The 23,031-nt window shown below is 46.3% G+C and overlaps 2 protein-coding genes across 5 annotated transcripts in view; both read left to right on the plus strand.

The window, feature by feature from the left end:
• The window catches only part of LOC108492501 (single-stranded DNA-binding protein, mitochondrial-like), a 26,034-nt gene extending 12,920 nt beyond the window's left edge, over window positions 1–13,114 (plus strand). The window contains exons 5-17 of one of the 3 annotated variants that reach the window (XM_017804928.1): window positions 210–382; window positions 1,000–1,121; window positions 2,407–2,553; window positions 3,358–3,456; window positions 3,794–3,879; window positions 4,758–4,928; window positions 5,015–5,157; window positions 7,589–7,628; window positions 8,730–8,790; window positions 10,179–10,319; window positions 10,968–11,055; window positions 11,571–11,659; window positions 12,947–13,114. In XM_017804928.1, the coding sequence (XP_017660417.1) occupies window positions 210–382; window positions 1,000–1,121; window positions 2,407–2,553; window positions 3,358–3,456; window positions 3,794–3,879; window positions 4,758–4,928; window positions 5,015–5,157; window positions 7,589–7,628; window positions 8,730–8,790; window positions 10,179–10,319; window positions 10,968–11,055; window positions 11,571–11,659; window positions 12,947–12,993 (1,407 nt within the window). In that variant the 3' untranslated portion in view covers window positions 12,994–13,114. Of the gene's footprint in view, window positions 1–209; window positions 383–999; window positions 1,122–2,406; window positions 2,554–3,357; window positions 3,457–3,793; window positions 3,880–4,757; window positions 4,929–5,014; window positions 5,158–6,024; window positions 7,269–7,485; window positions 7,504–7,588; window positions 7,629–8,729; window positions 8,791–10,178; window positions 10,320–10,967; window positions 11,056–11,570; window positions 11,660–12,946 lie in introns of those variants that run through there. The other 2 variants (XM_017804929.1, XM_017804930.1) reach the window with 2 other exon arrangements.
• Window positions 13,115–19,858: 6,744 nt separating this feature from the next.
• The window catches only part of CREB3L2 (cAMP responsive element binding protein 3 like 2), an 83,588-nt gene continuing 80,415 nt past the window's right edge, over window positions 19,859–23,031 (plus strand). For both annotated transcript variants that reach the window (XM_017804795.1, XM_017804796.1), the window contains exon 1: window positions 19,859–20,027. In XM_017804795.1, coding sequence (XP_017660284.1) covers window positions 19,920–20,027 — 108 coding nt within the window. In that variant the 5' untranslated portion in view covers window positions 19,859–19,919. The remainder of the gene's footprint in view (window positions 20,028–23,031) is intronic.

Consider the following 23,031-nt stretch of genomic DNA (forward strand, 5'->3'; position numbering starts at 1 on the left):
AGTGAAAGTTAGTGTTTCAAGAAGAACAGGCAGTGCACCTGCACACATGCCTGTGTGCATCCAGATGAGCATCCAGAATGGGAGAGAGAGCAACATGGGTAGTCTGACAGCAAGTGCTACACACCTCTAAAAACATGACAGATATTATTTTTTAAGCCTTTGTTTAAATCTTTCAACTCGTACTTGTCTTTGTTTTTGTGACCTTCTAGAGATATCCTCTGAAAGAGAGCAATATGGTTTCCCGCTACAAGAAGGAGTTCCTGGAAATAGAAAAAATTGGTGTGGGGGAATTTGGCTCTGTCTACAAGTGCATCAAACGCCTTGATGGATGTGTTTATGCCATCAAACGCTCCAAAAGGCCTCTGGCAGGATCCTCGGATGAGTGAGTGTGCTAGCTAGAAACTGCCAGTTGAAATGATGGGCATGTTCTTGAGAGGTGTGATGGGGAAGGAGGGAGTGTAGATCTCAAGGTATCTGAGGGATGGCATGAGCAAAAATTGGCTGCTGTTGCACTTCAAAGTAACAGAAGAGTGGGAGAAGACAGCACTGTACAACTATTGGATATAAATGTCTAAGGAAGGAAGAAGTCCTATGCATTGCAAAGTGAGATGATAGCTTACCTGAACTCCTTGGGTCTATCTAGACATTTTCTTTAAAGTGATAACTGTCAAGTAGTTTGTTTGTGGAAAGTCCCTGCCCTGCTTTATGGCCAGCATTGGTCACATCTGTATTGACCAGCTCATGGTGTCCTGCATGTTAAAGCAAAGTCTTTGAAGGTGCTGCTGCTTTTGCCTCTTTAACAAAATACTTGCTCAGTGATTATTTTATTTGGACAGCTGCTCAGCACACTTGAGCAAGGGCAGGTTTTTTTTTCAGCAGCTGTGAGAGCCAGTCTGTCTGTCAAAACTCAAGAGAAAGTCCTGCTCACCTCTGTTCCCCCTTTCTCAAGCAGACTCTGCCACTCTGTAACCTCTGCTTTTTCTGTGTGTGCTTCTCTAGGCAGCTGGCACTGCGTGAGGTTTATGCTCATGCTGTCCTTGGACACCACCCCCACGTTGTGCGCTACTACTCGGCCTGGGCAGAGGACGATCACATGATTATCCAAAATGAGCACTGCAATGGTAAGAGCTGGGATATTGTCAAAGGTTGAGATCTCAGGATGGGTGCAATTGCCCTCTTAAATATGGGACATTTTGGCTTACAACAAAGCAAACTGTACCGGGGCTACATATCCATGGAGAATCCCGTAAGGGCTCATAAGATCTGAAGAACATGAAGCTTTGAATGGTTCAGTGTATTAGAGGCAGTGAATACCCTCTAATTTCTGGGATTTTAAAACTGTTCCTCTGTGTTGGCTGGCCTGGAGAAGCATTCCCCATGCTGATGCTTAGAGCTCTGTCTGGGACTGTCCAGGTAACATCTGATATAAGTGACTCAAGAGCAGATAACTTAAGGGCTATGTACCTCAGCAACAAACTTGTCTTAATGAAGGTGTATAACGATTGGAAGAGTGGCTACCTGGTTGAGAGGAAGGCATCTTGACTAGAAGAAAAGGGTTGACAACTGCAGAGGAATGGAGCAAATAATGAGGCAAAGTGTAAATGGGGTGCTGCAGGCAGGGTGATACACTCTTACTTGAGTTTGCCCTTGGCCACAGCACTGTTTGAGAGAAATTTAAAAGGACCCATCTGGCCACCAGGGGAGCTGAAGGCAAATATGTAATGCTCATCTTTCAGCTGCACCTGCAGTCCTGGGGCTCAGTGAAGAGCTGAGGTGATAGGTGTTTGGAGTAATGCTTTCAAATGTGGTGGAGGGAACCATGAAATATGGTGCTTGTTGCTGCAGCATTGACGTATTGCTTGTGTTCTAGTGGATGAGTATCTGATACTAAAGGAGAAATGGTGACAAGTTGGCTGATGGAGAGAGGAGCCATGATATTTATTAGTGCTAAAATAGCCAGAGTGCCTCAATGGAGACCCACAAAATTCTGTGTCTGTGTTAAATGTTACATTCTTCAGTCAAAACTCTTCTAGGAGGAACTTAATTTCCTTGCTCCAGCATTCATATACCTGCTTCCTGCTTGTAAGCATGGCAGAAGTAATTAATTTTTCCACTGTTCACTTGAAGCACACCATCAGTGTCACTACCAGGCCAGCCCCCCTGGTGCTGCAGTTGCTCAGTCCTTGGTGAGCAGGAGGAAGGGCATTCTGAGGCAATTGAAAGGCTGAAGCTAAATGATGATGTCTAGAACATATATAGAGCATATATTAGCTGGTCTGGTTGGGGTTTGCCAGTGCATCCTTGCAAGCCTGCAAGTGTTCTAGGTGGTAGTTTCTGCTAAGCTGTTACAAACGTGCTGCTCTGTAAAAACCTTTGTGAGGTCTCAGACTGCCTGTTTTCACCTAGGTGGGAGTCTCCAAGATGTGCTGTTGGAAAATGCAAAGCTAGGGCAGTATTTCCAGGAAGCAGAGCTGAAGGAAATATTGTTACAAGTCTCCATGGGGCTAAAATACATCCACAACTCTGGCCTTGTGCACCTGGATATCAAACCTAGTAAGTATAGTGCACTTCTTTGTGGAAGGTCTTCCTAGTGACCCTTCAGGGGTAGGATCTGTAACAGATCCTTCTGCTTGGACCTATCATAATGCTTCAAAGGAAAGAAGACTTGCCCTAAAAGGTAAATGTCTTGTGGTTTCTGTGTGGGTTTTTTGGGTGGTTTGTTTGTTTGTTTGGTGGTTTTGTTTTTGTGGTGGTTATTTATTTATTTTATTTGTGCTACTGCTGCTGCTTTAAAAGTGCTTCTCTGGTAGTCGGCAGCATTTTACTTTTGTCTCATGATCTCCATAATCCTGGCTCATGGGAATCACCTTCATACCCGTGGAGCAAGTAGGGCTGCTAATGAACACGGGGACTTCCTTATTTGCTTCTGCCTTGTTGCACAACACTTGACTTTTGTATGTGGAGCTACCCTGAGGGATTAAGTTCCTGCAAAAATAGTAACAAGGTTTCGTTTTTGCAGCTGAGGATGGGCACCTCCTGGGCAGTGCTCCCCCCCAGTCGCAGAGTTAATATTCTTATAGTGGAGCTCCTTTTTGCTGCTGAAATCATGCTTTTAGCTTAGAGGGCAGAGGGAGGGGAGGTTGATTTCACTAGGATATTTTCTGCACAAGATACAGCTGTCTTCCGCCAGCTGTGTTGCTGAATACGTGAGCTGGGCAGAAAGCTGGTGGGAAGCATGTGCACAGTTCCTCTGGCTGCAAAGCTTAACTAGTGTGACAGGCGGGATTTTTGGAAAGTTGTCAGGCTGATGCAGTCTGACTACTGATATCACACTTGCTAAACTTTTCTGTCTTGCAGGTAATATCTTCATCTGTCACAAGCTGGCAGTTGCAGGCCCCTCTGGGCAGGAGAGTGACAGTGAAGATGAATTCTCTTCTGGTGTAGTGTATAAGATTGGTAGGTTTTAGCCAACTTTACAACTGGTTTAAGATTAGGGCTGCCCATTAATGCTTGATACTGCTCTGTCCTGCTGGCTGAAGAGACTCACATACAAAACTGATAGCAAAGTCCTGAATGCCCCAGTTACCTTCCAGAATTAATTCCTCTGAGGAGACAGCTCCTAGAAAACTCATGAGCTTGTTTCCAAGCCCAGATTCCTGAGTAGGAGCAGGCTTGCTCTTTTATTTAGTATTTCCTTGTTGCTCTTACTGGTGCCTATAAGATGCAGGCTTTTATTGATGGAGAACTACATCAGTTTCTTCATTACATTCCTGTTGCTTGTTCTTTGTCCCAGGTGACCTTGGACATGTGACATCAATAACAAACCCTCAGGTGGAGGAAGGAGACAGACGGTTCTTGGCCAATGAGGTTTTGCAAGAGGTACAGCTGCTGGCAGGGCAGTGGGGAGCAAGTGGGGAGAGATCAACTGCAGTGCAGTCATTAGTATAGTGTGTTCCTCACCTTATCTCCTCTTTCTTCTGTCTGGTCTGGCTGTGAAACCAGCAAAATTAATGCTTTATTATGAACAGTATAGGTATGGGTCTTATCATGTAAATATTTACAATACTTTATAAGTTACTATCATTGGATTATTGCAACTATTGCCTGTGAGGAATTAATGAGACAAAACCTTATCAGTTTGGAGACATTTGATTTGCACACTCAGCTGATATTAAACTGCTGGATGTGATTACTGAGGAATATATTTAGCCAGACAGATGCCTTGTACAACAAACACTGAACAGGTAGTGGGGAGAGGTGAGAGGCACAACACACCTCTTAAACTTGACTGCAGTCTTGTCACTGGCCAGTGGAAAAAAAGGAAATCTGTATTGAACAACCAGCTTGGATGTGTTCGTCAGCTCAGGTACTTAAGTGACAGTATCTGTTTGTGTTGCAAGTGGCTTTGGGAACTGCTAGGTCAGTGTATCAGATGCAGCTTTGAGTTGGGCTTATTGCCTTGTGGTGAAGGGTGGAGGTACACATCTGGTAGGCCACCCTCTGGAGTTGCTGCAGTGATCATAAAGTGGGCTGCAAGTTTCTTGTGGCTGGGTGAAAGCCAACATGCTGTTAGTTACAGTACTATCTGCTGACAATGTTTTTGTCCTAAAGAGAAGGAAGCGGCTCACTGGAACGGTGAAGCCAGTGCCATAAACATACTTGCTTGGCTGTTTCTTTTTGAGCTTGGACCCCAACCCACCTTTTGTTTAGTATAGCAAGATGTTCCCTTTCTATAACCTTTCACCTTCTGTCTGCAGCAATACTGCAACCTGCCCAAGGCAGACATCTTCGCCCTGGCACTCACGGTAGCTCTGGCAGCTGGTGCAGCACCGTTGCCTCACAACGGGACCATGTGGCACCACATCCGCAAAGGCAACGTCCCAGCGATCCCCCAGAACCTTCCCCGGACCTTTCTTGAGCTCCTTAAGGTGAGGAAGCAGTCTCTGACAGAATGGGGGCTTTTGCAGTTGTCATGTGGCAGGAGTGTTAAACTCTGAACTCCTTTGCCTTCTAGCTCATGATTCATCCTGACCCAGTGGAAAGACCTTCTGCCACAGCTCTGATTAAACACCCTGTTCTCCGTCCTTCATGTGGAAAAGCTCTGGAGCTCCAGGAAGCGCTAAATATTGAGAAATGCAAGACGGCCATGCTGGAAAGGTAGGACTGGCTTGGGCATGAAGGGGAGAAGGCATGGGCATAACAAGTGCTGGTCACTAGCCTTGAATGTAGGGTGGTAGTGCTGGGAGAACACAGATGTAGAAATACCCAGGCAGGTCCTGTGCCTGGAGCTGGGAGGATGGTGAGGCTGTAGCAGGGACTTGCAGTGCCCAAGCAGCTCTGCTTCAGTTCTGGCTCTGAGGAGCTGGCTGAGTTAGAACAGTGAACTTCTGCACTTACTGCAACCACTGGTGATGGAAAATATTGATACAGGAAGCAGCTGGGGGCAGATGAGGAATTGATAATGCACTGAGATAGTGGTCTGGCACAGAAGGAAGGGAATATTCAGGTGGTGGCAGACATCCTTTTTCCTCTTGTTCCCTCTCACTGCTGTTGGCAATAATGTTTTGAGGTGCTGGGACCTGCCAGGAACTGCCCCACCACCCCTCTTAGTGCAGTAGTCATCTGGAGAGTAAGTTTTTTTTTGTGTAGACAGAAGAGCAGTGTATTCTCTGGAAGAACAGCAAGGGAAGAAAGGCCCAATGGAAAAGAAGCATGTGCCTTTATAAGTTTTGCCATTCACAAATTTCTGAAACAATGGGAGAAAAACTGAGCTAGGGGCTCTTCACGCTGGTGCCAGTGTGTTGCTGACCTGATACATAGTTTTCTTTTGGTAAATCTCTAAAGACAGTTACAGTAATCTTCATGTCACCCTCTTGGGTGAAAAGCTTCCTCCTTCCTGCAATGCTGGAGTATTACAGTAACCCTCTTGCGCAAGATTGTTCATAGCTTGCTTCTGTAACTGGTGAGGATTCGTGCATGACCCAGTTTTCTTCCTCTCCTCTTCCTTCCATCTCCCCCCTGCAGGGAACTTAAAGCAGCTCGCCTTGCCCAGACCCTCATGAAGGACCAAGCCTTAGGAAGTGCCAAGTTGCAAGAGTCTGAAACCTCTTCTAAGCAGAAGAGCAAGCGCCTGGTGGGAGGGAAAAGCTGTCGCTCATTTAGCTTTACTCTGGGTTACTGAATTTTTGTGTTGTCCAAAAAGCTCTGACTGCTGAAGAGCCCTGTGAAAGCTGAGGGTCTGCACCGACCAATGCTCCATATTATCTCTCCCTGTCGTGTTCTTTTTTCGTAACCTCCTTAGTTATGATGAGGTGTTGGCTGAGGGAAGAATGACTGGCTTACAGGTGTTGGATCAGGGAATTTAAGGTTATTGTCCCCAGTCTTTTAACTGTTAAATTTCTTGTGTAATTGCTCTTGACTAAGTGTAGCTCTGCCAAACAAGGGAAAGGATGGCATTTTCTCTCCTTACTTCCCTCTTTCTTTAGTTGGGCCCTGTTATTGATGATTTTGTGGTCTTAATGCTCTGACTGAGTGTATCTTTAAAGGGGCAATAGTGGCTGTACATGGAGACAGCATCTACAGCAGGGCCCTTCTAGGAGTGAGTAGGCAGACTATGGCTGTGTTAACTACACATCAGGAGACAGGCTGGTTACATAGCAGTCCTGGTGGACTTGGGATGCAATTGGAGTGGCGTTTCACTGATGGGGGACAAAGAGTAAAAGGAAACACTGAGTTAAGGAATGGAAGCTGAAGCAAAACTTTCCTTCCCTTAGCTTTCAGCAACAAAATTCCTATAGCTGGGTAAGCTTATTCCCTGATGCCTGAGTTGTTTTCTGTCGATCGGCAAGGACTCCTTGTTCAAGTCGGGGAGAGGTGGCTGTGGTGTGCTGGTAGCTGGGTCTGGTACCCGCTTCTCTTCCAGTACCTCGCACTTGGTGCAGCTGCCTGCCCGCAAACTGCACCCTTTCAGCAAAGATGAGGGGAATCAGAAAGGGCTTTTCCAGGTTTTTGGAGTTGCCCATGTAAATTGTGGTATGTATTTCGTATTTATTAGACCTCACACTACACCACACCCTCCCCCTCCCCTCTAAATGTATATTTGTGGGTCCTGGTCGGCTGTGTCCTCTTTGGACAGAGTGCGCTGCACTGTTACGAGGGAGAGTGTAAACTTGGCAACTCGCTTATTTCCAGTTTTTATTGAAGTTTGTTTTATGATGCTGGCTTTTAACTGTTAGATGCTATATTTTCAGAACTGAAAAGCGCAAATAAACATTTTATCTTACTTTTTTTAACCGATGACGGAGTGACTTCTTTTTTTTTTTTCCTCCTCCCCCGCCACCGGAGAGCTCCCTGTCCCCCGTGGGCCGGGGGGGGCGAGCCGGGTGGCCGTAGCAGTCGCCGCCCGTGGGCTCTCCAGCCCCTGTCCCCCGGGATGGGGCGGGTTTCCGCCCGGAACCTCCCGTCGGTCCCTTTCCTGTTCCGGGCGCGGCTGCGGCGGGAGAGGTGCGGAGGGCGCGGGGTCGGGGCGGGAACGGGCCGGGCCGGGGCTCCCTCGGGCGCTGCTTCAGCCCTGCTTTTCCCTCCGCAGGCTCGGCGGAGAAGCCATGTGGCGGCGGCCGGCGTGGCAGGTACGGCCGGGCGGGGCGTGGGGAGCCCCCCCGGGCAGGCACTCGGGTCCCGTGTGCCCGCGGCGGGAGGAGGAGGAGGAGGAGGAGAAGCAGCTCCTGCCGCTCTCGTGTGTCTGGCAATGACTCTCCGGGCACGGCAGCGGCCCGGGAAGGGCAGAGGCGGGAATAGCCCAGGGCCCCGGGGCCGCTCGCCCAACCTGGCCGGGGCTGCAGCCCGTGAAGATGTTCTTGTTTGCGCTCGTATTTCCAGGGGTGCAAATGCCGGGCCTTCGTTACTGAGTTACTGGGAAAATGGTGTACTGAAAGATCTGGCTTTTGCGTGGAATGAGCCTGAGATGATTTGCGTGTGTGTTAGTGAGGCACACAGATGCACCAAAGAGCTTTCGTTTTGCAGATTGCGTTTCCTCTGGTTTAGGTTCTCTGTTCACATGTTACAGGAAATGAGCTTTTTTTCCAGTTCCTGCACATGGGCCTCTTGCGGGAGTGTTCCTGGGCTTTTCTTGTTCCCTCCTTTCTTCTAGGATGGGATATTTGCTGGCATCAAGGCAGCTCCTTTACTTTTTTCCCCACTTGTTCTTATTTGTGGCACTGGGGTTTTTTGTCCTTGATTTGCTGTCTGCTCAGGAACAGGGGTTGTCAGTGTATCCTACTGCTCGTGACTGCAGATGGATGTACATTTGGGCATGTCTTGTTAATCTCTGAAGTAAAGCAGAAAGCAACTATCAAAACTGTTTTTATTTCCTAAAACCAAAGCCAAAAGAACTGAACAACCACTGTACTTCAAACCTCTCCCCTCCTATTTATATATTACAGAATAACAGTAGTTACTGCAGGTCCCAAAAATAATTGCTGGAGATGTACCTGTGGACCACACTTTCTCCTAGGCAGCTTTTTAACGCTGCTTTAACCAGATATTCTTTGAATAATCTCACTGGCTTCATTTAGCTGAATGAATTTCTTTTCTCAGTCCCCTCCCCTTAGTTACAGGGAAAAGAACATACTTGCAGAACCTCCATAAGTGTTCAGAAAATGAGTCATCAAGGCTTCTGAATGCTGTTCATACTTTGTGTCCTGGAAACTAACATGTGTCTGTTCCTTCAGGTGTTTCGCCAGTTTGTGAGACATGAGTCTGATACAGTTGCCCCATTGGTACTGGAAAGATGTAAGTAGCTCCTGAGATGCAACTTACTGTTACTTGTTGTGTTTATCTCAGTTTTTGGGAGGTCTGAAATATGGCAGGAGAGAAACAGGTAGGTGTAGTCGCTCCTCAGTGTAGTAACTAAGAACGTGTTGTTTCAAACACACAGGCTCTTGAGTATCATAGAATCGTAGAATCAGCTGGGTTGGAAGGGATCTCTGAGATCATCAAGTCCAACCCTTGATCCACTACAGCTGTAGTTACTAGACCATGGCACTAAGTGCCACATCCAGTCTCATCTTAAAAACCTCCAGGGATGAAGAATCGACCACTTCCCTGGGCAGCCCATTCCAATTCCTGATTACCTTCTCTGTAAGGAATTTCTTCCTAATATCCAACCTAAACCTCCCCTGGCAGAGCTTAAGACCATGCCCTCTTGTCTTGCTGAGAGCTGCCTGGGAGAAGAGACCAACCCCCACCTGGCTACAACCTCCTTTCAGGGAGTTGTAGAGAGTGATGTCTCCCCTGAGCCTCCTCTTCTCCAGGCTGAACAAGCCCAGCTCCCTCAGCCTCTCCTCACAGGACTTGTGCTCGAGTCCCTTCACCAGCCTTGTTGCTCTTCTCTGGACCTGTAGCTTCCTATCTGGTCTTTGTCAAGTCAAGCAGCACTTTAGAGGGGACAGGAGAAAAGCCCTGACATAGAGTACCACCTGCAAAAAGCAGGTGGTTGTACTTTATCAATGGCAGTGAATTGGGCCTGCTGTTGTCATGATTTTTAACACCTGCCTTTAGGTGTCTCATGTACTTGTTTCCCAGATTCCTCTGTGCCTGGGGGACTTGTTTGGGTGCTGCTGCCCCACTATGATTTCCTCCAGGTGTACACTTCAGACTTCAGTCTTCAGTTCACATGCTTTTGCAAGAATGATACTCCCCTGATCTCCTCCAGCTGTTCTTGAACATGGAGAAGGGATAAAATGTGTCTGCCTAGGCCTGGTACCTGTGTCAAAACTAATCACCCTCTAAATCAGAGGATGGAGTATAATAATCCAACTGTATTGTTTTAAAGGTACTGTTTTAAGGAAAAAACAATGTAATGCTATGGTTTTATCATAATGAAAAAAACAAAAGTCCAGTCAAGTAAATGCAAGATAGTCTTGTGACATATGGGTATGTCTGTGGAAAAAGATGTCAAAGGAATATTTGGCTGAGTTACTTAGTGATAATGACAGTACAGGCACAGTCAACCATCTGCTTGGGGCCTGAATAATGCAAAAGTCACAAGAGCTTGAAAAGTGGTTAGGAGGTGCAGAAAGTCATGGTTCTGGCCCTTCACAAAAACTGCTGGTTTGTGGCTTGCACGATTAGAAGCATCATAGTTCACCTGTATATGTGTTTATTCTCTCTTGTTTCAGCCATGAATCGTGTCCAGTTACTGGGTCGGGTTGGACAGGACCCTATCATGAGGCAAGTGGAAGGAAAAAATCCTGTTACCATATTTTCTCTTGCAACCAATGAGATGTGGCGGACAGGGGATAGTGAACTAGGACAGGGAGGTGAGTCTGCAGCGAGCAACCTGCTTTTGCTGTGTTCTGAGCTCATGTTTGCATGTTCAGCAGCACCACGCTTTGTCCTTGTGCTGCTGTGTAAACCTCTTGGGTGCAGGAAGGTTTCTCTGGGGTCAGTAGAGATGCTGGTGCATTTGTGTGTCTCTTACTGATCCCCAGCAGCGTGAAGAGAGATCTGCCTGTCAACCTTCCTCTGGGGAAGAGAGTGTTGAGTTGGCAGTTTGTCACTGTTGGGGTTTGTCAGAGGTGTAGTGGGTCCTTTTCTCTTGTTTGTATTTCAAGAGAGAAGGAAAAACAAAAAGAAAAAAATATGCATTTTGTCTTTGATTCTGTCATCAGTCTGAAGCTACAGGTGTCTTGTTTTCTCTAACTTCTATTCAATGTAGATCATGTGTGTGTGGGGAAATTATAGTATGAGCACTGTATTCCAGGAAAGGTGATCTCCTGGTTTGAACTGTGCTTCTGCACAACACTTTCATTTGGACACAGATGAGTGGAACATTGAGTTCTGGAATGAAGTGGGATATTGAGTGCTAGTATACTTCTGTTTTCAAGTCACTTCTCATAAAAACTGATTTCTGAGTCTTGTACCAAAAAGAGTTTGGCATCCAACTTAGTTATTTTTATGTAACTTAGGTGATGTCAGTCAGAAGACGACGTGGCACAGAATCTCTGTCTTCAGGCCAGGCCTCAGGGATGTTACCTATCAGTATGTGAGAAAGGGGTAAGTGAATAAGAAATGTGGCTGAGGATTTAATGCCTTAATAATTGATTAATGTAATAATTATGGTGACCAAGAACTGTGCTAAGACAGAGGTGCCATAAAATGTCAGCAGACCTGCTACAAACAACTGCTACAAATGCCTGTGTACTTAGATTCTGAATTCAACCTTTTCATCAGGAATAGTGATGAAAAGGACAAGGAGTAATGAATTCAAACTTAAAGAAGGGAAATTTGGATTAGATTTATAGATGAAATTCTTTACTGTCAGGGTGGTGAGGCACTGGAACAGGTTGCCCAGAGAAGTTGTGGATGCCTCATCACTGCAAGTGTTCAAAGCCAGGTTGGATTGGGCTCTGAGCAACCTGACTGAGTGGAAGGTGTCCCAGCCCATGGCAGGGGGTTTGGAACTAGATGGGTTGGAAGGGGCCTTAAAGACCAAACCATTCTGTGATTCTAGATATAGAGTGGAAAACAGCAGCACAGTTCTCTGACCAGAACTAAATTGTTTTTTTCAGTTCTCGAATTTATGTCGAAGGGAAGATAGACTATGGTGAATATACAGATAAAAACAATGTGAGGCGACAGGCCACAACAATTATAGCAGGTAAGGAGCGACATATCAAGGTTCCCCTTGCCCTTTTAAGATGGAGAGGGAGCGAAGGGCCTCTGAAATAGAGCTTGGTTTGTCTCCATCCTCAGTATCCACACTCTCAGGGATTTTGAGAGAATGAATAGTCTGTACCAGTAGATTTCCTCTGGCACTGCTTGTGAAGACACAGAGTATACAGTTGCAAACTGTTTGCATCCTTTGCTCACAGAAACCAGTTGGTGCAGGAGGCAGATGCTGTGTTTTAAGAACACTGGAATGTAGTACTACAGGTCAGGCAGATTCCTTTTCTAAGCAGAGTTTGTTTAGTAGCTTTATCTCAGTTTGCTGGAGTTTTTTCTTCCTGTTAAAGACTGGAGACTTCACTAGCTTTAAGGACCTCTGTGGAAGATTGTTTTATGTGCAGATAACTTGGTGGAGAATTTAGAAACATGTTGCTCTGGTAGCCAGTAGTGATAAGAAGAGCATAGAATGGGTAAAGAGTACACTTGTGCCTTGGATAGACACAAGGAAGAAGAGAACTAGAAAAAACTCTTTCCTTGAACATTTAAATAGTGTGAGCATCCTACATCTTTATTGTGGGTAGAGCTGCTACCTTGTGGCTTTTGAGGGAGGGGTAAATTATTTGGGTATTAGAGCAAACATTTCTATTACACAAGTACACAAGTCTAAAAAAGCTAGGACAGATGAAAAGGAAGGAAAAAGAAAGGGAAAAGAACAACCATAGTTCTGGATGTTCCTGCAGCCTCTTTAAAACAACAGAAATCAAACTTTCACATGAACAGTTCAGCTAGCAGTGGTGTAAGTTGCTGTTTATAAATTGGTGGAGGGGAGAAGAAAGTATCTTTCTTTAATTAGTATTATCCTAGTGGTTTCCCTGTGTTCGAGAGGCCCCATCTCAAGGTGCTTTTGAAATTCCTGAGGCTTGATGAAATAGGAGCTTCCCATAGGCTGTTGACATGGTTGTGCAGACTGAAAAAGGCAATAAGCTGTATCTGATACTGATTATAATCAAAGAATCAAACCGTTATTTTAAAATGTGTCAGGTGTCTTTGGCTGCTCCTTTTCATCAGCTTTAGCACACTTGTTTCATATGACCACACTAATTTGTCAGCTTTCAGGGACATAGAAGGAGAACCCTGTATCAGACCCTCTTTTGTTGTATTAACTGTTCTGTTCTGAAATATGCAGCTTATTTGAACACAAATAGGTGGTCTTTGTGGATGTGAAGGCTTGCAACAGGGCAAAACAATCCTCAAGATTAATTTTTTGATTTCTTTTCAGATAATGTGATTTTTCTGAGTGAGGGCTCTCCGAGAGATAAGGTGTGAGGTCATTAGTGCTTGAACCCAGGCCATTCAATTCCTTTGGATTTTCAGTGCTTCATAATTCTGTAATCACTTATATTACTGTAGTTGCTTTAAGAAATAAATAAAATGTTTGTTATCTATAGGGTATCTGTGTGTTTCTGTTTTTCCATGTGCTTTCTCTCTGTTATCATTATTTGGATTCCTTTCTTTTTTGTTCTTAAGAGAAAAGGTAACCCAGGCAGCTGTATTAATTCCTGAGCTGATGAATATATAAATGGAAGTCACTCTTTGCATATTCAGCCATTTTCAAACCTTATATCCTTGGCTGCCTTAACAATCTCCTCCTGACTTGTGGGGCCTGACAGCCTTATCCCCTCTCACTGTTGAAATCCATTCTCTGTTCTACAGGTGTCATTCCCTGTTGGTTTTTTTTCTCCACTAAGCCAGTTAGACAGTAGGTTTAAAGAGCTGTTGGCCTCAACTAGTGCTCAGCTGGAGGGTTTTTTTGCCACAGACCTTGAGAAGGCCTCCTGTGCATTTGCATCTGCCCCTCTGTTGATATCAGCAGCTGATCAAATCAGGTGTTGTCTTTCAGCAAACCTTGCTTTGATCATATGTTTAGGTCTTGGTTGTTACTGTATTTGACACGGGATGACATCAGCATTCCCATCCAGTCCCTCGTTAGGGTGCTGTGCCCATTGTTTGCCATCAGGAGGAGCTGGAGGAACGACTGCCTTGGCTGTGCCTTTTCAGAGGTGTGTGAGAAACGTCCCTGGTCCAGGATTCTAAATATGGGAGTGGCATTTGTTTCACTTCAACTTCATTTGGTTGTCAGAAAGACTGACAATTACTTAGCATTATTAGTAGTAAGTTCCACAACTAAAAGATGTTTCATTTTATTACATGAAGAAGTGGTAAAATTCCCATTGTAACACAGTGTGATGTGAACAGGGAAAGAAAAATGTTAGATGTGACAATTTCCTGCCTTCAGAGCTGGTGGGATTTTGTATCTCATCTCTCTCTGAGCTGAGTACAGAGCACATTTATTTATAGTCTCTGCAGCTCTTCCCCCTACAGAATTGTGATTTTTTTTTTCTTTTAAATGCTCTCTGTGAGCATTGTCTGTACGAACAAAAACTTCAATTCTTTCAATTCAGCAGTTATTTCTGGTTGAAGTTAAAGCTTTGAGTATTATCTGAGCCCCTGCCACTGGCATAGTGAGGTACTGCAAATGCTTAGTTGCTTCAGTGGGTTGTTATCCACAGGAGATTGTGGTATCTTTTTAAATGGGAAGTTCTGACTTTAATTCCCTTAACTACTTGTTTAATCTGAGCCTGTTGTATTGCTGGGAGAATTGTGATGGTGCACTTACACAGTGGTGATCCAAGCATAGCTTGTGTTTGGTCCACACAAATTTTTCCTGCTTGCTGAAAGATGAGGTTTGTCTTGAGCTTTCTTCTAAGAGGCCTTGAGTGAATGTGCTGATTTTTCTGTCCATTCAGTGGTCACCTCGTTTGCACTCTGCTGTGGTGGTGGAGTTCAACACAGCTTATGACAGTGTCTGCTTTGGAGCTTGGGAGCTGGCTTTCCACTCCAAACTCAGAGCAGAAGTGGCAGAGTGGATTCCCTTTGCCACTCACATGGAGTGGCCAGAACTGCTAATCTCTGCCCCTGGCTCAAGCTGGAGACAGCCAAGCTAGCACAAGGCGTAGGATTAGGTGACAGCAAAGAAAAATATTTGCTCAAGAGCTGAGTTTTCTTGCTTTTCCAGTTCTATTTAAAGTAGCTAGTACACTTTTAAAGATTGACCTGGTAAAAAGGCTTTGAGCACACACTGAAAAGCAGTGCATTATTTTGAGTGTTCATCACAACTCGGCAGTAGGGTAGATTTTCACAAAGGATTCTGCATTACTGATAGACTCAGTTACAGCAAAAATAACCAGTGGCAAAGGTGTGTTGTGTGTTCATCTCTTATGTCTGCGTTGCTGCTATGAGGCAAAGTTAATCTGTAACTTAGGTTTTGGTTATGAGAAAATCCAGTGTGAAATCAGCATTCCTATAGCACCTGGGGTCTTTTGGCTTTTCATGGCTAGGTACCTGTTCTGCGAGGAAGTGTTACAGAATGGAAGTAGTATCACCTGAGTAAAGTACAGCGATTCTTTGTTTGTGACTAGGCAATGAGTATTTTCCCACACTGTCCCCTGGAAAATGCTTGTCTGTTAACCTCTTGTGTAAACTTGATTAGGCAAACCCTGAGTGCTTGCATCAACCAGGACATTCAGAAGTGTGTGACCTTAACAAGGAATTTATTTTACATATCTGTGAAGATGATTGGAAAAGATGAAAAAATAGAGGTGATTTGTTTTTAAAATGGCAGCATATTTGCCAAGTAGTTGGAGCATTTCTTAGCAGCTCCGAGACAGAGTTTTTCTGGTCTGCAATGCAGCTCCATGGCACTCAGTTATTTCTGTCAGCTTGGTCTAAGGTGTAGGAAACAGGCTTCTCCTGTGTTTGTTTCTGTGGCTGGTTTGAGGAACACACTGTAGGCATTGTGCCTGTATCACACAGCAAAGAACACTCTCAACTGTGATTCTTGTTAATCTGCAGAAATTGCTCTGCAGGAATTATGAACCATACAACAGAAGTAAGAGAGGATGCTTCAGCCAAAGAAATCGAGTCCCACTTCACTGAAATAGCCCTCTTGTTAACCTCTGTGGGGTTGGGGGAGTTGTGTCTGTGTTCCCAAATACAGGTCACACTTTGGTTAAAGACCAGCAGTGCCTGTGGGAGCCCATGCAGAGGGGCCATAGATTGCAAAGGCAAGAAAGCTAAATTAGTGATTTGAGAAGCTCCTGGGTACAAGAGCAAGGAGTGTTCTGGTAAAGTGTAACTTGTGTCAGTGTACCAATTATGTGGGTTTAGTAGTAGGCTGTCTTCGGTATTGGCTATCCCATTTTCATGAGTATTCGTGTCAGAAAAGGAATAAAATGCCAGGATTGTGGGAAGAAAACTTCACTATTCTCAAGCACGCCTATTTTTAACTCTGAAATTTCTGTGGTGGATGCCTTTTTGCCAAGAAGTTGAGCGTGTCTGTATGTACAAACTAAGACTTGGTGTCTATTTATCTTGGCGATGGTGAGCTTCTCTGCACAGCAGTGTGATTTAGATCTCACACAAGACATTTTCTTTGTTAGTGCATTACCAGGTACTGGGTAGTGTAAATAATGTGTTTGCACAACACTAAACTTTCACGGGGTTTCTTCAGAAACATCCTCTTGTGGGAAACATGTTAGTGTGTGTGAGATTTTTCTTCTGCTTGCTACTTTAAGTCCCAGGTAAAAAAAAAAATCAGCTCATTACCATACCTTGGCCATTTCACAAAAATCTCCAGCAACTACTGTGACTAGAAATTGATTGCTTGGTCGTTCTGTGTGTTCTTAGTCCTAAAGTTTGTGCCCTGCACTCTTTAAGAGGTGCTAAGTTGAAGAAACCACCTCTAACTGTGGCTGTTGTCTGTTGCTTTCAGGAGATTTTTATTGGGAGCTGGTCAGAAATCTGGCAATTGTTATCTGTGGGCTCTGTTGCTATTTGTTCTTTTCATGCTGGCTGGCTTCTCAAACTGATTTGAACAGAATGCCTTTAGAAAATGGATGGTTATCTTGATCCTGGTTGTCACAACTCAGGAAAATGTCACCTGTAAATATTTAATGAGCCTTTGTGCAACTGACCGGATCGAGAACTGAGTAATGATGCAGTTGCAGGAGTCGTGGCTTCTGTAACCTGGATCTGCAAGGAAAAGAGAGCACTTTTCCTCTGTCAGGCTTTGTATTGTTGCTAGCTTTACTCTTTGATATTTTAAGTAAGTGGTGGTTTTTTAGAGCTCTGCCTTAACAGCCTCCTCTTTCTTAGCTAGCTTGTTTTTCTGTGTAGGTTTTTTTGTTTGCTTTTCTGCATGGGTTTTCTGCTCCTTGCAGAAAGGGGACAGAATGCTCAGTAAACAAAAGCTGAGCTCTCCTCTCTCCTACTTCTGCAGACAATAACCCCCCCACACCCTTTTATAATCTTTTAGATTTTTTGGTCAATTCTTGCACTGTTTCCCCGTGCTGGAGAGTGAGTTCAAACCCAGTTCAGAAGACTCTGGTGAGGAAAGGGTCTTACACAAAAGAAAACATCAAAATGGTCTCAGATGAGTTGGAACTTAAAAATACTGCCAAAGCTGCTCTAAGAGGAAAGTAATGAAATGTGGCGAAACAGCTCTGATTTTCAGCAGGCTAGTAACAATTGAAATCCACAACTTAAAATCCTCCAAGTAACATGGGGAAAAGTTAGGATAGCTGTATCTGTATCACATTCTTGCTGGTTTTGTGATGCTTTTCACAGTGCCTGATTTCTGGTGTAGTGTCAATCTGTGAGCACATTGGACTGCTATCCCATGTATTGTATCAGGACACTGAATAATTAATATTCTCTGAAAGGATTAATTCCCTCTGCTCTTGTCTCATCCTTCTTGGTGCCCTTTACATGCTGCCCATTCTTAGCTGAAACTTGCTAATACAGATTTTGTTTCCCAAGAAGAACTTGTGCTGCAGCACAAACACCTCTTTGTTGGTCTGTCTGCTCTTAGTTGCCACCATACGAAGCAAATACATCATATCTCCTTACAAAGTCTCAGGTAATTGTTTCAGAAATGTTGAAGCTCAGAAATGACACGTAGCCTTGAACACTAATTTTAACAATCTGGCAAGCAGCCTGCCCACTTAGCAATATCTACTCACCAGCTACTGGTATTGTGGTTTATATTTATATTGCAGCCCCAGAAATGGGTAGTCTTTGTGTATCAAAGTATTTCAGTGAAAGTCTTCCAGGATGCTCCTGAATTCTCAGGAGCACTGTGTCCCATAGTGGCAGCTGTGCCTCAATGCTACAAGAGAGAGCCCCTGGGGAAGTGCAGAGAGGAGAGGGACACAATTTTATGTGATGCAGGAAGAGAGGAACCCATTGGGAAAAGCAGTGCACTGTTTACCCAGGATGCCTAACTTCCCATGAGTTCCTTTCTTCCTTTATGCAAGGGAGAATGACAGTATGCATGTGTTAGACTGAGAAAGTTCAACCTAGTATTCTCTGTCGAATACCAGTCCTTGGGAGCCCCTTGTTCTCATCATGTTCAGCAAACAAAGCTGCGGTCACTCTGTCAGCACCTTCTTTTGAGGTGGCTTTTATTTTGTTGGCTTACAAGGCAAACATGGGTCTTCCTTTAGACTTCTCGTGTGGGCAAAACACTAATTTGGTGCCCCAGCCCAAAGAAATTATCTAGTCACAGCAGTGATTTTAGAAGGATCTAATGTCAGAGTGATGGAGAGCCTTTTGTTAAACAGATTATCACAAGGCCACAAAGGCTTTGAAAGTAAGAACACATCCAGTGCAAACACGGAGGCTCCTGGATAAGGAACTGACCTTTACAGGTTTCACAATCTGCATCTCTGGACTGGCACAATGAAATTGCTTTGACAACAGTGCCTGGCAGTGCCAGGACACAAGTTTGTACCTCTGGTTGGGCTTGCCAAAGTGGTAGGTAGCAATTCAGGTGCTGGTAATTTGGCTTTAGATGTTTTCTGTGCTGCTGAGGGCAAATACAGGACTGTCTTATTTCACAGTGATCTAGAACAACTCACCTTTGTAGGAGATCTCTGGTTGGGGCAGTTAGGGATTTTTCCTTCATATTTTTAAACAGTGTAGCGCTTTAAAAAAAAACAACTTGTTTTTTAATCAAACTACGCAAGATTAATAAATCTTAACAGGAAAACCCTGATTAAATCACTATCGTTCTTCTTCTTTTTGTTGCTGTTGTGCCTGATGGGTGCTGGGAAATCCCTATGACTCTGTTTTCCTCGGCGGGGAAAGTCTGTGCTCTCCTTAGGGAGGACTGGATCACTTGTGCTGCAGTGATCACAGGTGCTTGCTATGTGGGGGAATGGAAGTGGCCTGGCACAAGAGGGGGAGCCTAAACGGAGGTCTAGGAGAGAGAGAATGCACCAGAAAATCCAGGTATGGTTCCTGCATAATGCAATGTGGAAATGCCAATTATGGTTGACCTGGCCCTGAGCTGCTCCAGGAGCTGCAGAGAAGCATGGAGGAACTCCCAGTTTTTTGGAATTGTAAACATTTGGCATCTTCCATTTTTGAAGAACAATGAAGTGTCATTGTTACCTCAGCTTGGCAGGAAAGCGAGTCTTAAAATACCAGAATTTCCCGTCACTGGGATTATTTTTACTGCTGTGGATGAGCGCCCTGGGAAGGATCTCAGGCAGGCGACAAGAGCTGGGAAGCGCAGCTCCTTGTAAAACTCCTAGTTTTCACCAGGTGCGTTCTGAGGTGTCTTCAGTAAACAGGTGAACTCTGTGCTCTTGCTGCCTCCTTTCTCGCTGGACTGACAGCGCAGGCGGCCGCTGGTTGCAGACCTTAACTTCTCTAGCGCTGCCTGCGGCCCGGGGCCCGTGCGGGGGATCCGATCCCGTCCCGTCCCATCACATCCCAGGCCAGGATCCCGGGCAGCGCCACGACCCCGCCCTCCAGGCCCGGCGCAGTCTTGTCGCTGCCCCATTGGCTGACGCGCCCGTCACTCCCGCCGCCACCGGCTCGCCATTGGCCGCGCGGGGCACGCCCACATTCCACAGCTGGAGCCGCTCGCGGTCCCTGCGCCCATTGGCCCGCGGGCCCCGGGCCGGCCGCGCTGCTCGGCCCCGATTGGCGGGCGGGGCGGCGGGGGCGTGTCCGGCCGGGGGCGCGGCCGGCGGGGGTGACCCGCCCGCGCAGTCCCGGCCGAGCGGGGGGCGAGCGGCGGCTCCGCGGCCCGGGGCAGCGGCGGGGGCGGGCGGCGGGGCGGCGGACGGACCGACAGACCGAACGACCGACTGACTGCCCGGCCGGCAGGAGTGTCCGCGGCCGCCATGGAGGTGTGCGAGAGCGGCGGGGAGCAGCCGCCGCTGCTGCACTGGGACCGCAAGCTGAGCGAGCTGTGCGAGCCCGCCGACCCCGACACGCTGCTGAGCCACACGGTGAGGAGCGGCGGGGACGGGGGTGGGATGGCTGGGACGCCCCCGTGGTCGGCCGCGTTTGGGGGGCTGTGGCGGGGTCCCGGCCGGGGGAGGCGCCTTTGGCCAACAGGTGTTTCCCGGGGTCCCTCGCCGTGACCGCCGCCCCTCCGGCGCTGGTGCCCCCGGGCCGAGGTGCCCCGGGCAGGCGGTGGGGGGGCCCCTCTGTCCCGGGGTGTCCCAGCTCCTCCCTTCGGGGGCTCCCGGCAGCCGGGGCTCCCTCTGCCCCCGCGGCGCCGCCGCTTCTCCCGGGCACCCCTCTGGAGCTGCGGGACGCGTCTTCTTTTCCAAGGCGTGACTCTCCCGGCACCGTCCTGCTCCTCCAGGGCAGGAAGGAAGTGACAGAAGTTTTGATGTTTATTTTTTGGGTTTGTTTTTTTTTGGCTGGAATCCCCATGTTTTGGCTTGCGCAAAATGCATAGTTAGGACAGTCCCGAGGAAATGAGTCTTGTTATCTCTGCCCTGTGGTTTCTCTGATTATCTGGGAGGTGTTTCGCAAGTGCAGAGATACACCTTTATAACGTTATAAACCTTTACAACGCTCTGCGGGTGCGAATCCTAAGTGGAAGTGAGCCGGAGCACTTTGGGACAGCAGCGTGGAAGAGTCTTCCAGCCCACTGTTTGTGAGAAGCACGAGGCAGCCAAGCTTGGCGTGGCCGTCGAGCACGTGCGTGGATGGAGCCCCAGAGGAACATGGTGGTGGCGACTGGATCGTGGCAGCGCCCAAGGAAAGGCGCTTGGCAGGTGCTGCCGTGTGCTCTGCGCTTCTTCCCTGCCCCAAAGAGAGCGATGTGCAAATACAATCCCGCGGAGAGGGGCCAAGCCCTTCTCGTGGGAACAGCGGTGATCCCATTGCACGATGGGCGCCCTGCGGAGATCTTGGTGTTAGTCTTGTAAGGCAAACAAGGAAAATCTTGTTTGTTGTGTGTGGTATGCGATAGCCTTACTGATCCGGGATCACGTCCGTCACAAGCTCCAAGCCTCATTTCAGCAGGAAGCAAGCCTGCTGCACGCTTGACTGTCTCTAAACGTTGTTTGGCTGCTTTTTCTCTGAGAGTTCTTGGGCTTTCTTGCGCAATGTGTATCTTCTGGTAGATCCAGGGAAAAGGAATTGTATGTTACGGTGGCTTGGGGTTTTTTAAAAAGGCAGCTGGAACACTTAAAAATGGAAAGCTCTTCCACTGAACAATTGTTTCCTTGAGTTTTTTCATTATCAAGAGGAATGTTGTGAATGAAATGGGAGGCTCTTTGGAGAGCGTTCCTCTTCAGATTTATGGTTGTGGTGGCATACTTCCTTCTGCTTTGTTTGGATCTTTGTGACGGGAATGGACTCGTCACTCTTAACTTTAGTCTTCTTATTTATTGTTTTCTTACGTTCTTTAATTAATGCCCTGAAGGAGACTTTATGCTTGGTATAGGACTTGTGGCTGCGGTGACATGGATATGTGTATTTTCTGCCCTGTTTTAGGGAGCTTGAGACTTGAGTTTAAGCATGTCTTGACAAAGAAAATGTTCTGGCTATCTGGTGGATGGAAGCGTGATGCTTTTCCCTTTGCTGTTTTCAGGTTTTATTGGGGATTTTCAGCTTCAAGTGCTACGATGATGAGTGTTATCCAAGGGACAGTGTGTAGCCGGGTCTGCAAAATTTTGGGCTGTGACCACCTTGGTTTGGAGTAGCACTGCCACTGATTTGTGTGGTTGTCTTGTTTGATTGTTTTTTTGGAGTTTAAGACTTCTTTAGAGACTCTCTTGAAGTCACATAAAAAGTGTGAGATCAGTTTCTCTTTTTGGTTGTTTTTGGAATTCCTCTGAAAAAAGTTTCAGCAAAAACAATCCAACTAAAGGCTATTAAGTAGGTGTAGTGAGATATTATGATCTTTAAAGGATAAAGGATAAAAAAGTTTTATGAAATTCACATTCTCTAGAGGAAAAAAAAACCCCACACTTTTGCCTGTTGAACAACTTCTTTTGTGAAGTGTGCCCTGCCATGTGGAGGAAAATACTGTGCTTGATATCACGAAACACAAGATCTCTATTTACCTCCGGCCAAAACTTCATAAAATCATTTGAAAAAACCAAAACAAACAAACAGGCTCTCTAGATGAAACATCTGTTCTTCTCCTGGCTTCTGCTTTCCATCTGGGAGGACTGGTTTGACCCAGCTGACTCTGCTGTGTTTGTAAACTTACTACAGGGTATTTCTGAAAAGACTGTGGTGATGGAGGAGACTCTCCTATGCTCCATGTACAGGAGTGCCCACTACCTGTGCTGTCATCCTCATGGCTGTGGAACACGTGCCCTGTGGAATCCTATGGTCTTTGCCCACTCCTGGGATGTCTCTTAGCTGGATGTGCAAGTCTGCATCCAAGGGAACTTCGGTGTGGGCTAAGGAAAGGTGTCTGAGTCAGTCAAAAGCCCTAAGAGTGTGAGCTGGACTGGCAGGGAGGAGGGATAAGATGATGATGATGTTGACTGAGGGGAGAGCTCACAAGTAGAAAGAAGGATCAGTGTTGTTCCACAGTCAGACCTGTGTGTGCAGACTGGTGAGGGTGAGAATTCTGTGCCAACTGTCTTTTGTGTATTTTAAGTTAAAATTTAACTTTCTTACAACCATAAAGGCTATTCCTGGCTCTGGTTGATTTGACGCTGGTAGACAAGTGTGAAAGTACGCATGCACTGAAAAACTTGACCTCTATTTTAAACTTTTCCAGCCTGCCTTAATTACCAGGGCTGAAATCCAACCTCCTGGGGATTTACATTTCTCTTTAAGAGCTGATGATTTCACCAGTGCCTGAAGCTGTGTGAGGAGCCATTCCCTCACTCCTCTGGTACTGTCAGTGATGTCATCAGCTGTGCCTGGAGAAGGTGGGACCTTGAGGAGCTCAGCTCTGCTGTTGGCAGGCTGCAGTCCTTCAGGTGGCTCATTAAAGTCCTCATAGTTTATAGTACTCACCTGGATGCCAGATAG

The sequence above is a fragment of the Lepidothrix coronata genome, unplaced genomic scaffold (genome assembly GCF_001604755.1).
Source record: "Lepidothrix coronata isolate B3197 unplaced genomic scaffold, Lepidothrix_coronata-1.0 Scaffold10, whole genome shotgun sequence".
In the NCBI taxonomy this organism is placed as follows: Eukaryota; Metazoa; Chordata; class Aves; order Passeriformes; family Pipridae; genus Lepidothrix; species Lepidothrix coronata.